Source organism: Sabethes cyaneus, chromosome 2 (assembly GCF_943734655.1).
Source record: "Sabethes cyaneus chromosome 2, idSabCyanKW18_F2, whole genome shotgun sequence".
Classification (NCBI taxonomy): Eukaryota; Metazoa; Arthropoda; class Insecta; order Diptera; family Culicidae; genus Sabethes; species Sabethes cyaneus.
In genome coordinates this window covers 230678790-230695240 of record NC_071354.1, presented here as the reverse complement: position 1 = coordinate 230695240, position 16451 = coordinate 230678790, and the positions used below count along the sequence as shown (strand labels likewise).

General features: G+C 44.5%; 1 protein-coding gene across 2 annotated transcripts; it reads right to left on the bottom strand.

Moving 5' to 3' along the window:
- Positions 1 to 4293: 4293 nt before the first annotated feature.
- Positions 4294 to 15097, bottom strand: LOC128738239 (bromodomain-containing protein homolog). 2 transcript variants are annotated; one of them, XM_053833232.1, is made up of 5 exons: positions 14430 to 15097; positions 12475 to 14363; positions 12227 to 12369; positions 5143 to 5580; positions 4294 to 5078 (listed from the first exon to the last, which is right to left on the bottom strand). In XM_053833232.1, exons 1-5 carry the CDS (start codon positions 15013 to 15015, stop codon positions 4616 to 4618), a joined length of 3519 nt encoding a protein of 1172 aa, XP_053689207.1. In that variant the 5' UTR covers positions 15016 to 15097; the 3' UTR covers positions 4294 to 4615. The 2 variants fall into 2 exon arrangements, with proteins under 2 accessions (XP_053689207.1, XP_053689208.1); XM_053833233.1 differs by having other exon boundaries at positions 4294 to 5075.
- Positions 15098 to 16451: the final 1354 nt, after the last annotated feature.

The following is a 16451-nucleotide window of genomic DNA, read 5'->3' as shown; positions in this document are numbered from 1 at the left end:
TTGTTTTCGTCAAATCAAAACAACAAGCTCATAGGGTGCGCGTCTTGCGCGTCTGTGAAAATGATTAGAGTTACCAAATATTCAGATTAAAAATGAACTCGCCCAATCTGAACGAGTTGTTTTTCATATTAGCGGGGGTTGAGTGTACTTTGTTCAGAGGACGTTGACGGTGACGGTAGGCCTCCATTCGAACTCCATTCATGTGTGGTATCGTCGTTTTGGCTATCGCGACAGGCAAGCTGTAGATAAGATCGGCTGAGATAGCCGATTGGAGATGGAATACGGCTTGGAAGCTAATTGCGGAGTGTGCTATGAATGAAAAATGTGTCGTGTACCGTTTCCAAACAAGTCCACATCCGCACTCAGTGGTGTCCGAGATCTTGCTCATACCGACTTATGCGGACCTTTTGAACGACTCCAAACGAAACCGTTGCTTGATGACGATGGTGGACGATTATAGCCGGTAATCGACCAAAATGGAGGCTGCCTTCCAAACTGATGCAGAATCAGTCAGCGATCCGCTCAGACGGAGGAGGTCGCACAGACTTGGGCAATGTGTTGAAGAGATACTTGACGGCAAACGAAATGTCGCTGGAGCAGACAACCCTGCGTTTCACAGTTGACGATTCTTAAGGAGGACAGGCGTGTCGGAGAATTCGAAAAGAAAGGGTCACGACACAACCCTCAACATAACGGCACAGCTGAGGGGACAAATCTTAGTTTGCAGGAAATGATACGATGTCTTCTGATGAAATTCTGGTCTTGGTAAACAATACTAAAGCTGTGGCGGCTGCGAATTTCCTATAAAACTTGTTGCCGACTCGGTAGCCACACCGAAAGAAGTCAAACTATTTCTTCCAGCGAGTGTTCGGGATTGAAGTCTATGTTCACGTACCGGACGAGGAACGGCGGAAGCCGGATCCGAAAGCAGAGAAGTAGGATGTTAGTTGGGTACGCCGATGGAAGAAAAGCCTAACTTTTTTCGGAAATTCCCTATCGAGACGCCGCGATTACCATTAGCTCCAACGCACGGACCGACCGGGAGCAGAGGAGTTGCGTAACGCCTGGGAGTTCTGCCTTAACCTGCTAGAGGGCCTCACTAGCCAATCGTAGAGGAGTAGAGGCTTTTTGTTCGCATAGTCAAAGCTATCGGACGAGTCTCCGCTGTTCTGCATTATTTCGAAATTCCACGCGGTTACCACTCCGACCGTAAAGGTGGGAAAGAACGACCTTCCGCCAGGAAGCGCAGCGGAATCTGGAAATGGACGACCGAAAGGATTTACGGATATACACGAGTTGACGAAGTATAATAACACGGAGTTAAACCGTAACACGTCTTTATTAGCCAAAGATACAAAGTCAAGTGTACTTACTTACTTAATTGGCCTAACGTCTTACGACAAGCCGTGCGCAGTATAATTTCTCCATCTATTTCGGTCCATGGCAGCTGGTCTCCAGTTCCGCGGGCACCCAGTGCTCGCCAGATCTCGCTCCACCTGGTCTTACCAGCTCGCTCGCTGTGCCCCTCTTCGTCTTGTTCCTACCGGATTTGATGCGAAAACCATTTTTGCAGGATAGTTGTCCGGTATTCTAGCAACATGTCCTGCCCAACCACTCAAATTGTTCGACCGCAAGTGTTTGTGGAGTAGGTACGTAGTAGGCCCGACTTCCGCTGATAATACGTCTTTTTGCCAGTGAGCCAAAGTATACGAACTCGTCGAACTCATCCCCGTCGATTACCACGATACTGCCCAAGCGGGCCCTGTCGCGCTCGGTCCCGCCCGCCAGCATATACTTCGTTTTAGACGTATTTACCTTCAATCCAATCTACTCTGCTTCGCGTTTTAGTCTGGTGTACTGATCTTTCACCGCCTCAAATGTTCTGCTACGTCCACCAAGCATCCACGTCGTCAGCAAAGCAGATAAAAACAAGATAAGCAACAAGAAAAACAAGATAAGTAGATGACTGGATTTATTGAAAATCGTGCCCCGCATTTCGATCGCCGCTCGTCTTATAAAACCTTCAAGCGCAATGTTGAATAGCAGGCAGAAAAGACCGTCTCCTTGTCGAAGTCCCCTGCGAGAATCGAATGGGTCCTACAATCCATCCGAGATTCTCACACAGCACTGGATCCCATCCATCGTAGCCATGACAAGTCCAGTAAGTTTACCCGATCATATGCGGCTTTAAAATCGATGAACAGCTGGTGCGTGGGGACTCGGAATTCGCGGCACTTCTGAAGGATCTGTCGCATGGTGAAGATTTGGTCCGTTGTAGACCCTCCATGAAGCCGGCCTGGTAACTTCCCACAAATCTATTGGCTATTGGCGATAGTCGATGGAAGATACTTAGGACAACACTTAGCAGGTGGCATTCAGGATAGTGATCGCTCGGTAGTTCTCACAATCCACCAGCTTATCACCTTTCTTGTAGATAGGGCAGATAACCCCGTCTTTCCACTCCTCGGGTAGTCGTTCCGTATCCCAAATCTTGACAATCAATTGATGCAGACGGTCGGCCAACTTATCCGGGGCCATTTTAATAAGTTCCACTCCAATGCCATCCTTTCCCGCTGCCTTATTGTTCTTCCACATTTTGACGGGTGGCTTTACGCAGCATTTGTACCCGCGCTGCATTCTTCTCAGCCAATATCTGCAAGCATTTCTCGTCAAACCATTCGTTACGTCGATTTGGTGCCACACGACCTAGGACGTTCTCCGCTGCGCTATTAATGGCTGTTTTCACGGCATGCCAACAGTCCTCAAGAGGGGCTTCATCCAGCTCACCCTCTTTCGGCAGCGCGGTTTCGAGAGAAAACGCGTAGTTTTCAGCGACCTCCGGTTGCTTCAGTCGCGCCAGATTATACCGAGGCGGGTGCCGATATCGTATGTTGTTCACAACAGATAGCTTTTGACGTATCCTTACCATCACTAGACAGTGATCCAACTCAATGTTAGCGCCCGGATAGGTTCTGACGTCGATAATGTCTGAAAAGTGCTGACGTGGTCGATTTGTGATTCTGTCTGGTTGGATGATCTCCAGGTGTTCCGATGGTAGAGGTTATGTTGGAAGAAGATGGCGGCAAAGTCGACAAGTCTTAGGTCGTTTTCGTTCGTTTGCGGGTGAGCGCTGAGCCGTTCAATTACCGGTTTGAATTCCTCCTCCTGACCAACCTATGCATTACATTCCCCGTTGATAAATTCAAAGTCAAGTGTAGTGAATATTGAATCTTTCTCTCTTCTCTACTCGGCTTCATCGCGCAGTGGCGGCATGGTAGATATATCGCCCCCACCAACAGTAAAGTGAGGTTGAGAAACCTACTATCGTTGTGTCGCGAAGTGCTGTGCGTGGCCAAAAGAAGTCTAACCCAAACAGATGTATAGTACGATAAAATGCCCGTATACACGTTTATTCGGAAGTGTTTAAAACCACCAAACTTCGATCCGTCATCCGGACGAGATTCGCGGAAGTCCTGTAAAGTGAAATAAACATCAGTAGGCTGTGAAGTGCTCGACGGTAAAATTCCGCTATCCTAGTGTCCAAAGCAAAGCATTCATTAACCCTTTATAAGGCAGTGGCAACTATATTGCCACCAACAAAAATTTTTTATTTTGCTTCTATAATTATATTGATGTCATTATAGACGCAAAACAAATATTTTTCGTTGGTGGCAATTTTATTGCCACGGCCTTATAAAGGGTTAACATTCCGGTGCGCCAATCCGCAAGTGTAGCATTGTACGTCACGTGGAAGTGAATTCTGTTGAAGCGCTAAGGTGAAATCTCAACGACTCGAGCCGCTTCGTAACGTGAAAAGCTGTTAAAATCTCCCTGAGTAGTATCGTCCGAGGATCATCCTCCCGCAGTGCAACGGTCACGTGTTCAGCCAAACCGACAACACATGTCCGGGGAAAGTAATGTCCATTACTATCGGTTTTATGGGCAGCTCCCTGAGTTTTCCGGTAAGTCTGCATGCTCAAATCAACATAAGTAGAACTCTTATTTACACTGGTACGAGACTCCTCATGGAGGAAGTGCTTCTGACTGTCTTCGCCGAAGACGTCATCAACGAACCGATAATCGAGGAACGTGAGGAAGCTGTGAAGCTTCTCGGACACCGATGATAGCAAGTCGTTCCATAGTTCTATCGAAAACGCACTTGATTTCGAAGGATTTGGACCGAAAGAAACTCTTCGTCGATCGTCTCGGATCAACTAGGGGACTCGCAAAAAACAAATGCTTATGATGTCCGAAAACAAAACCTCAAGATTTCAACCTATGTTTGCAGTCCATAACTTTATTTGTATCGAATAATACATAGCACATAACACGAAATCTACTTGATAAATAATACACTGTAGCAGGTATACAGGATCTAAAACTATGCGCTCCCCTATTCTTAATGAAAATAAGTAAAACATACATAAGCAGGTTTGCATCGGTCATCGTCGTAAAACAGAACACGGCGCTCGTAGCGTCAGCATAACTAACTTTCTTTTGATCCAACAATTTTGTCACTTTCCGTAGTAAGTGTTGTAAGCTACAAACAAAACAAATAACGGCCTCTAGCATACTATCCTATCAACAGCATACGACCGGCCGGTCGTAGCGATCTTCACAGTTTTCCGGCCGGACCATCCGCACTGGAGACCTGACTGTGATAGTGCAGCGCCTCCTGGTACGCCTTGTTGACGGCCTTTCGCTCCGTTGGTTTTCTCGATTCTATCAATTTATTTTGATCTAGTTCTTTGTTGACACCCAAAAGTTCCAACTTGTTGGCCGGTAGCCACTGCCAAGTTCGCTTGACATCGAAAAATAGCACTAGGAATACCGGTTCGTCGTAGTTTGCTTTAAGAGCGAGAACGTCCGCCGGCGGAGCTGGCAATGGCACGCCATTATGAACGAATCCGTTCGGAATTTCCGGATCGATGATCAGCGCTGGATACCACGGATAGCCACGACACTTAGCCCAAACCAACTTCAGTGGTTCTAGCAACGGCTTCTCCGGAAAGGCTTCCGTTTCACTGGTGGACATCTCCGAATCGCAGAACGACTGATCATCATCCATGCTGGAACTACTGAAATAAAGTGTTTCATGACTTAGTCCTACGCCTAGAAACGCATAGATAACACAAATCTTACCCAAATTCCGACTCGGTTCCACTGCCACTGAATCCACTGCAACTGCTGCACGTACTTCCTGTGAAGCTGAGATTACTATCATCCGAATCTGATATTTCCCGATCCTGTCCTCCCCGATACACCCGGAAACTGTCCGGGATGGCTTCGAACGTTTTCTTGTCCGCCGAATCGGACGACTTGCTGCTTCGGGAAGGTCCCGGCAAACTGAGAAATCCGGACTCTCCCGATCCTCCTCCTCCTCCACTACCACCGCCACCGATTGATGGCCCGCCCGAGCCAGCTTTGGATTTTGCCGAGCTGCCACGCTTGCCGCGGGTCGCTTTCTTGGCGGTTTTTTGCAACAGCTCGGTTGTCTCGGCGATGGCTGCCTCCTCCTTCGAGGGCGTTTCCGGCTTCTTCAGTGCTGCCTGCGCTTTGCGCGTGAATAGGACTGCCGTTCTGCGAATTGATAACGAAACGTTAAAACATTTAAGAATTGTTAGGTTAAATTAGTCCCGTTTACAGTCCCTCCCAAGATAAATTATGAACAAGTCGAAGTAAACCTTTTCGATACCACTGAAAAGTTCAGGAACTGTCGATTGTTCAATCGAATAATGATGGATCCTGGACATCTTTCAACATTATCTTACAGGTCTCGGTCGTAGGCAGGTTTATGATATTTTGTACATGGGTATGCTGTTCTGGCTGAATTAAACAATTCCACATTCCATCACCCGACTAGCACATGAACGAGCGGAACTTATGGTTGGTCGGGAGTTGATGGTATCTCAACTCACAACAAGCCTGTTGAATAACAAGCCGTTTGTGATAGGCTGCGATGCCAACACACGGTCTCGGATACCAATAACAAAGTGAATACAAAGTTGTTACATCTCCGATAAATGGAATTTCTCAGAATCCGACGCAAACCAATTGAAGTTTCTTTAAAAAATATGTATGCACAGGAAGATTGTTCAAAGTGTCCTCTACAATGTCATATACATTGAAGCTGCAACTACCCGCAACTTTGCAGAATGGTTCAATATTTGATAGATCAACGGCGGTCGCTTGTTGGGTTCAAATCATAATTAACCCAAGTTCCAGAATCATTCCCAGGCAGGCAATCGCTTGGTAACGATATGACGAGTACTTCGTAATACTTAAGCAACTTTCTCTTGCATTTGGGATGGATCCTCCAAGTGATCTTTCAAAACAACGTATATTTGTTTCAGAATAATCAATCCAGACCTTTCATTGACATCCTGATTTTGTTTGCAATATGAACAAATTACGATTATGATGCATTTGATATTGAAGATTGGGGTAAGTTGAGAAACTAATCACTGTCTCCGATCCAACGCAACTGAGCTTCACGCGGGTTGTCTCCCTCAAGGGTATGGTGCTCTCGGTAAGAAATTGGAAAGTTGAACTTACGCTTATTGAACTGTACTGCCTCATAGAAGCAGAATCTGCAGATGTTGTGAATGTAACTTTTGTAGAGCTGAATGTAATCTATAAGCTTTCTGAATAGAGTACTGCACTATTTTTTCAATTTCTGCTCCTAAAGGTCTGTAAATTTTATTAGACTGATAAATGAACGTTTGTTTGCCAATGAAAAGATTACCGTCTTACTACAGCGTAAATACAAAAAATAATACAGTACTCTATTCAGATCGATTGCTGATTACACTCAACTGTAAAAATATTACATATGAGGTGAGTGAGCGTTACTGATCGCAGCAAACCCTGATCCCATATAATAGCCTAGACACTAATATTGTTTTTACTACTTTCAGCTTCCCAAGCCTCTCAGATGTCCTCGTCGAGGTACGACGCTTTTCTAGCAATTCAGTCGTCGTAGGTTCAAATCCCAATTGGGAGAAGCTGATAGAGTCAATAGGATCGTAGCGCTAGCCTCGTAATTGTCCTGTAGGTACTCTAACAGAGCTTCGTTCGGATTCAGATATCGCTCTGGGGATATTTATAGTAGGTACTTTTACAACGATGTTTCACCAGTAGAAAGTGTTACTTGCACTATAACTTTTGGTACAGCAGAACGTTAGGAACCGTGTCGTTTTTAATGCTTGAGTGATGTGTCGTGTTTAGTATGACGGGGGCATCAAGTTAGGTGGAATTTGGTTGTTGTCACACGGATGTGACCCCTCGGATTTTTACATGGATGTGACCTCAGCTTTCATCCACTGAAACAGGGTGGACCTAATGCTACAGATCAAGAGGACGTCATAAACATGACCACATTCTCTTTCTACAGTATTCGTAACTGAGTCGATACTGATCTGGAACGTTCTTTCGCTGAAAAAGTTTCATACGGAAAAGGGTGTTGCCCACCAGTCCCCGTGTTATATGCTACTAAAGCTTGCATCATTTAGAATTGGAACAAACTTTTGCTCATTTTGTGGCGCTCTTGGTGAACGGATTTGGAAGTTATTGGCGCCCACATGTCGGAATTTTTTTAGCTTCACCTATGTATCTTTGACATTCCGCAAAACGACTGTATTTTGTAAACAAGCGACATGGAAGCCGAACTCCAAAAAAATTGTGCACAGTTATTTGGAAACTCCATTGTGGTCTGCATCTAGGCTAGCTAAACAGTTGAAATTGCCCAGAAACACCGTATGGCGCGTTATCAAACGGTATAAGGAAACATTGACGACGATTCGGAAGCCTCAAGCTAGTCATCGGAGTGGAACTGTCGATCGAAAATGGTAAGATTTTGAAGACCATCAAGAGGAATCCCAATCTGTCGGACCGTACGGACGAGTACCGTGAGGAGAATTCGTCTCCGGGAAGGAATCAAGTCGTATTGAGCTAGCAAACAGCCAAACCGAACCATAAAACAGAATAGTGTGGCCAAAATCCGTGCTCGAAAGCTGTACGACCGGGTGCTAACCAAGTTCGACGGGTGTCTTCTGATGGACGATGAAACCTATGTCAAGGCTGACTTCGGGTCAATGCCTGGTCAAAAATTTTACTTGGCAACGGCTCGGAGGGATGTTCCAAGCAAATTTAAATTTGTTTTTGCCGACAAATTTGCACGAAAATTTATGATTTGGCAGGGAATTTGCAGCTGTGGCAGAAAAACGAAAGTTTTCGTTACAAATAAAATAATGACGTCGGAACTGTACCAAAAGGAGTGTCTCCAAAAACGAATTTTGCCGGACATTCAAACCCGCCATCATCCCGTGATGTTTTGGCCTGATTTGGCAAGCTGTTATTACAGCAAAGTGGTTCAAGAATGGTATACAGAGAAAGGGGTCCAGTTTGTTCCGAAAGACCTTAACCCACCCAATTGCCCCCAGTTCCGCCCAACTGAAAAATCATGAAAAGGACTCTAGGCAAAGGGAAAAGTTGTCAAAGACATCAATCAGATAAGGACCTGGTGAAATAAGATAGCCAAAACGATGGACGAAGAAAGTGTGCGCCGACTAAATCATATGGTACTCGCCATGGTACGCGTTAAATCATATCTCCCTGTGAAAGCCGCGGACCGCAGTGGCTCCGGACCATTGCTGCTCATAACAAAATGTAAAATTTATGGCATTTATACCGGAAGATATCCAGCTTTACGACATGCCCAAGGCATCGCTACTAAGCCACCAGCAGTCATTAAAAACTCAACTTGTAAGTTCCGCTAACAACTTTCGAATCAGTCCTCGGGTCGCAGTTTAGTCATCACTGGTGCTATACTGCTATTCGATCGCCCTTGGCATTCATGCCCAGTTATACGCCATGGCAAGGTCTAGAAAGTGAGGTCTGCATGCTGGGTTACTTCCTTTGCCTGCCTCGTTCTGCCATCATCAGAACAGTGAAATGTGTCCACGTCCTGGGAAGGCACACTAATGGTAACCAAGAAAGTTTTCAATCTTCATAAAGCGAGTAAGTCTTCAGTTTATCATCCGGTATCCAACGCCGCGATATTTAGCTTGAAAAGTGATACTGCAAGGCAGTATCTGCAAGTTTCGGAAGCGTTCTTTCTGTTTATTAGTGGTTGATTAGTTGCAGCAAGCACCTAGTAAACAGGAAAAAGTTTTTTTCTGCTCCAGCGCTTCCTACCGATTTTTCCTAGGATTTGGAGTGAGCGAAACTTAGCTCGGCCTATTCTGGAAAATTGTTTTTCCCGAAAAATTCAAGAGAGTCATTAGCGATCGATGACATTTCCGTGGAATGATTAACAGTTATGGATTCGGATAGTAAAGCCCGTAGAACGTTGCAAACTCCAGCCGAAATTTGCTCCTCGTTAATGTCATCCAGGAAACTTTCTCATGATTTCCGCGGATAACTTGCAGACATTGGTTCCGCAGGGTAGAATATCGCTCCATGGTTGGTTTTTCTGCAGGGTCTCTGATTACTATTATAGTCGTTTAGGGACTCGGAGCGCTTTCCACCTAGCTCTCACTTTTTGTAGCTGGGAATCACCAGTAGATAGCTTCTCTGTCTAATCTTGGATTCTCCGGTTGTTATTTATTGGTACGGCGCTCTCGGCTCATGGTTGTCAGAAAGGGTCCAATCTACCTGTTTGAATAGCCCTCGCAACCGCTTAGTAATGCAATATTTTTGATTAGTTCACTATTAGGGTTGATGACGGTGGGTGTGCGGTCACTTCCCATCAAGTCGACATTTGTGTCCTAGCTCACTTGATAGCACTTGTTCGCTGGTAGCACTTCTTAGTAAATTGAAACTAATAAAAGTGACAAAAAATTGGTAATAGCTTTGTATGGGTCCACCCAAGCAAATTTTACGGAAGCTCAGGCAGAATTAAAGTACGTACCGTGAGGTGCCCTAATTCCATGCCGGCAATGTTGGCTCCTAATTCCGTGCACCTGGTATTAAAGTCAAAAATCTCTCAACGAAACCTGCACATTTTCTTCAACAATATTTGAATACTTAGAGGAGTATACGTTCAAACATTTCGCAAGTGCCGCTAGGAAACCATCACATTTTGATCAAGGGCACGCAATTAGGTGCCGCACGAAATTAGAGCACCTCACGGTATATCAGCACTAAGATTGGCTAAATTTACTTGACTCTGAAGTTAATTTTAATCAGCTCATTAAATCACATATAATTGAATTTTCATTTCAAATTCAATTGGAATTCAAAATATCTAAATTCTTTAAAAATTAATTAAAATATAAATGTTTTCGCCATTATCTATACCTATAAAGAAGGATTTCTGTCTGTCTGTCTGTCTGTCCTGTGTTCCTTATAGAATCAAAAACTACTGAACCAATCGGCGTGAAAATTTGCATGTAGAGGTTTTTGGGGCCAGGAAAGGTTTTAGTGATGGTTAGAGACCCCTCCCCCACTAAGAGGGGGGGCTCCCATACAAATGAAACACAAATTTCTGCATAACTCGAGAACTAATCAAGCAAATAGAACCAAATTTGGCATGTGGGTGTTTTCGGTGACAAGAATTTATTCTAGGGTAATTTGAGACCCCTCCCCTCTTTATAAGGGGAATTATAACTCCTCTCCCCTTTAAGAGGGGGGGTTTACATACAAATTTCCTCATAACTCGAGAACTAATCAAGCAAATGGAACCAAATTTGGCATGTGTGTGTTTTTGAAGACAAAATTTTTTTCTATGATGAATTGGGACCCCTCCCCACTTTAAGAGGGGGGGGGGGCTCCTATACAAACGAAATACAAATTTCCTTATAACTCGAGAGCTAATCCAGCAAATGGAACCAAATTTGGCATGTGGGTGTTTTCGGTGACAAGAATTTATTCTATGGTGAATTGAGACCCCTCCCCTCTTTATAACAGGAATTATAACTCCTCTCCCCTTTAAGAGGGGGGACTTCCATACAAATTTCCTCATAACTCGAGAACTAATCAAGCAAATGCAACCAAATTTGGCATGTGAAGGTTTTCGAGAGCAAGAAAATTTTCTATGGTGAATTAGGACCCCTCCCCACTTTAAGAGGAGGGGCTCCTGTACAAATGAAATACAAATTTCCTCATAACTCGAGAACTAATCAAGCGAATTGAACCAAATTTGGCATGTGTTTGTTTTTGGAGACAATTTTTTTTTCAATGATGAATTGGGACCCCTCCCCACTTTAGAAGGGAGGGTCCTACACAAATGAAATACAAATTTCCTCATAATTCGAGAACTAATCAAGCAAATGGAACCATATTTGGCATGTGGGTGTTTTTGGAGGCAACCATTTTTCCCATGATGAATTAGGACTTCTTACCTTTTTAGGAGGGGGGGGCTCCCATTCAAACGAAATACAAATTTGCTCATAACTTTAGAACTAATCAAGCAAATGGAACCAAATTTGGCATGTGAGAGTTTTAGATGGCAGAATTTTTTTTCTGTGGTGTATTACGACCCCTTTCCCTTTTAAGAGGGTGGGCTCCCATACAAATGAAATACAAATTTCCTTATAATTTGAGTACTAATCAAGCAAATGGAACCAAATTTAGCATGTAGGAGATTTTTGAGTCTTGAATTTATTTTATGATAGTTAGAGACCTCTCACCCCTGTGGTAGGGGGATATGGACTCTCATACAAATAAAACAGAAATTTTTGCGAAACTCAAAAACTAATCTAACTCGAGAAATTCGAGACTCTTCCATAAAACATTAATCAATAACAAGACCACAAAAACTATCTATAGTAACACTAGACCATTCAGGACGAGCCGGTCGCGAGTGTTGCCGGTGACCCGCCGTCGGAAGCGCCGCCCACTGGGGGGCTTGCAAAACTCGAGAAGTGACAAAGATCATCCGAGATTCATGATTTATGTACAACACAGGTTAATTTGTGGCAATACGAAGTTTGTCGGGTCAGCTAGTAATATACTAAATGACGGCCAGACCTATCTCAAAATGACATTGGACACATTCCAGCTTACGGGACACTATTAGCAACCATTTTGACTGCGTAGATCTATTCTTGTTTCACTATTTTTTGGCAAATAACTTATAAAACTGGCGACTAAAGAGGACTTTACTTTCCTGTTGTATGGCAGAGATTTGTTAAATAGGAACTGATTTATCATGGTGAGCATGGTGTCCCGTAATTCCAGCGTTACGTATCATTGGAAGAAAAATAAAATAACTAAAATTACATACCGCCGATTAACTCCCGACGGTGACGGACTGTTGTTCAGAATTTTCAACGGACTGGTCGGTGGAGTTTGCAGCTTCGGCGACTTCGTCGTAGCTGCTGGTTCTGCCTTTTTAGCGACGACGTCCATCGGAGATTTTTCTACGGGCTGTAAGCGGGAAAAAAAGAATCGAAAAAGAATACACCGTTAAAATGGTCAGGTTAAAAGGGTTGCGCCGGTTCTACACGCGTGAACCGTCGTTCAGGAGCTTACAGCACTTGGTTTCTCCGGTGGTTCCTTGGCGATGGCTCGTTTGATTTTCGCAATTTCGTTTCGGATGTACTTGACCTTTTTGGAGCGCGTCAGTCCGTGCTTTATGCCACCGGCTTTCGTGACCTGCTGCTGCAGTTTATCGATCAGCGCCTGAGTGGGTGGTTCCTTCACCAGGAGACCCAGCTCTGCTTCGATGTCGTTCAGCAGCGAATCCTCTGCGGCTGCCGGTGAGACGACTGGCGGTGGAGGATGATGTTTCTCCAGTATGCCAGCCCGTTCCAGTTCCTTGCGGATCGTGCGGAATATGATTGTTCCGGCATCTCTCATCTTAACTCCAGCACGATAGAATATAGTGTCTTTATTGTTATACGTCAAGCAGTTTTGAATCATTAGAGCAAACTCTGACTCCAGATCTTCAATGCTAGTGTAAAAACCAGTTTTTAACTTCGTACGCATGGTTCCCAAATCCATTGGATGTTTGACTACGGTCAAATAGTCCGCAACCTCATCCGTGTCGACCGGTTCTCTGAAAATTTCCTGAATATCCTTTGCTTCCAATTGATCGAGGATACGATGCAACACCGACTCGATTGGGTTGAGCTGTGCCATAGTACACTGTTCGTTGGTTTTAATCAATACCAGTTTAAGCTTCTCCCGTTTGCGAACCAGCTCGCATAGAAGCCGTGCACGTTCCAAGTCTTGTCGTAAACACTGCCAATACTTAAGTTGTTGATAGAGCTCACGAGCATCAGGTGAGCCGTCAGTTTTATCACGACCTCCAGGGCCACCCTGCGTTTGTCCGGCGCTCTGAAGCCGCCGCAGCAACGGAACTCCATTACGGTGCTGGCGTTTCAGCGTCCAGTAGGCTATCAAACGTTGAATAAATTGCGGCTTTTTGGCGATGTTGACAAGCGAGGAAATTTCTTCAATTCGATTCGGTGGGATCGTCGGGATGAGGATGACCGGAGCGGTGGTTCGCTTGATGGCTAACATTTTACGAGCTTTCTTCATTTTTTCTCGGCAAACTTCCCTTGCGTCAAGTTCCCCACCAGATTCTCCCGGAGAGGAAAATGCATTGACCGGCGTGTGAGCATCACAGTAGGCTGTCTTCTGCACCACGACCGGATGTGTGTCGTTGCCACGAACTTGGTCCATGCGCATGCACAGTCCAGCCTGCTGGGCGCAAGTTACGTGAAAAGCAGCATAGCAAGAATTCCGATTACATTGAATACACGCTCCCATTCCTTTCTGCTTGCAGATATAGCAGACTAACCGCCAGCGTGCTGGCGGAATCATTTCTATCGAATCGATAGGCTCCAGGAATACTGTGTTAGCGAATCGAACTTCCGGAATCCATAAAGCACAAACGACATGCGCCCACTGGCCATTATCCGTTTGCTTAAAAGCTCCACCTGTATTAGGACACAGCACACAATCCACCGAACGGCTGGGACTTTGAAGACACCTCCGGCAGAGCCACTGCCCCTCCGGAATATACGGAACACCGTAACAATCCTGGTGAACCGCCAAATTACACATATCGCAGAACAAAATCACGTTCGTATTCTGACATTCGCCATCCATACAAATACAGCAGACAGCATCGTCATCCACAATGGCCCCGTTTTGACCGGTAGCCGCTGCCTGGAAGTAGGATTCTTTCTCCAGTCGATCCATCAATAATTCCAGCGAATCAACCGCTACCGGGCACAGGTTTTGAGCTGCACGGCGCTCGTTCATAATGGCCAACCAGGTGGTGTCTTCCTCGTCAACATCGTACTCCACCTCACCGTCTAGTTCCTCCGAACTTTTCTCAATAAACCGGATATAGGCATTCGGTCTAACCGGTGCATCACAAATTGTGTAGTCATCAATTTCTTTGAAAATTCCTGCGGAAAAAGGCAATCATTATGTATTACAACTAATTCAATATACGAAATTATGTCAGACATTACCTTCCGGCAACTTCACTTCCGGTTCCATTGGCGGTGGAACCGCCAGCAGTTCAAGATCCGGATCGTTCATCCGCTGCTTGTGCTCTTCCATGCTAATTAGGGCAAACTCATCTTCCACCGATAAATTTATACTCTTCCCACCGAACTCAATCTTCACCAAATTCTCCGCTTCGACGTAGGTCAGCGATTCCCTAGACACCGCCGATTGGGCTTTGTTTTTATTTTTTGGAGTAACTCCAACTTTCTTCTTCTGGCTTCTCTTACTGTTGTTGTTGTTTTTTGGTGCACGCACTGGCGTTTCGACTGCTGCATCCAATTTGCCGCTGCTGGCGGCAGGAGTATCAGCATTGTTTCGGCTCTTACTTTTAGACGGAGATTTCACCGGGGGAGTTTCAGCTGCGGCAGACGTAGGTGTTGCTGTCGCACCAGCAACCACCGGCGACGGATGGTCATGGTCGTAATTGTTCAAATGGTACTGCAGCCCGATCACTGATTTGTATTTTTTATCGCACTTTGGACATTTAAACGGGGGTGAGTTCTTGTTGAGGGTTTTGATGTAGTCCTGCACCTCAAAATCGAGACCCATTGTGGCACCACAAAAGCACTAACAGCCACACCATACAAATTGTCCGAGGACAAAAAATCGTACGCTTCAATCCGTGTTCCTGTTTACACTTTTCGCTCCGTTTTGTGTACCCGCAAAACTGTGCGTTTGACAGATGCGTGCGGTCGCGCGGAGACGGACAAAATATCACGAAAAGGCCTAAAACCCTATAAAGGCACACCATTGTAAGGCTTTGCTCAAGGGGTTTCCAACAGCAATGATTACTACGCAGGTTTGAATAAATTTACTTTTGATTACTTTACTGATTACCTCTGATTACCAGTAATCAATCTCTTGTGATTACTATAAATTAATCATGATTACCAATGATTACTTAAGATTATCATTGATTACTCTATTGATTACGTAATTAATTCGTAAATGATTACAAAAGTAACCTCTGATTACTACGCACTTATATGGCTTGCTGTAAACCCCTTGGCTTTGCTAAAAGCCTGAACAGGCGTCATTCACAAAAGACGTCTGTCGAACAGGGCGGTAGGGGGCTTTTAAAAAATGGACGCTTGCGGACTATCCCGCCGCAGACAAACAGACGAGACACTCACGGTAATTCCATCGTCCAATAAAAAACCACTCATTTTTCAAAATAAAGCATGTTTCGCAACATGGCCACACCGCGGCGTGCGAATGTTGCTTTGAGTTTTCAGTATAAAACCATTCAAATGTACAAAACCCTACAGCCACAGACAAACAGACGAGACACTAGCGATAATTCCATCGTCCAATCAAAAACCGCTCATTTTTTCAAAAAAGCATGTTTCGCAACATGGCCACACCGCGGCGTGCAAGTGTTGCTTTGAGTTTTCAGTATAAAACCATTCAAATGTACAAAACCCTCCAGCATAAAATCCTGCAAATGCAAGCTATTCCGCAACATGCATAACAGAGGGTGTGCAAGCAAAATGTGTAGGACGATGGTTTTTAAAGGATTTTCTTCTAAGTGTCATGTCAGTTCGTCAGTGCCGCAGCATAAAACCCTGCAAATGCAAGATACTCTGCAATATGCATAACAGAGGGTGCTAGCGTGCAAGCAAAATGTGCAGGACGATGGTTTTTAAAGGATTTTCTTCTAAGTGTTATATCAGTTCGTCAGCGTGTACACAATCAATTCCAATTGGGTCCTAAAGCCCTATGTCGTTTTTAGCTTGAATCGATGAGGTTAGGGTTAGGAACACATATTTTGATATTCAATTTTATATTTTTAGGCTATTGCCGTTAAAAACCTTTTTTTTAATTTAGTGAAATTTTGAACAAAAAATAAACATTTGGGCAACCTTATATAGACAAACTATAGTTGTGCATGGTTATGTCAAGCGGTGTCTAGACAACACTAATTATAAAAAGAAACCATAGTATGTCTTGAAATGTCACGGAAAATTTTTTGTTTACCTTCACGC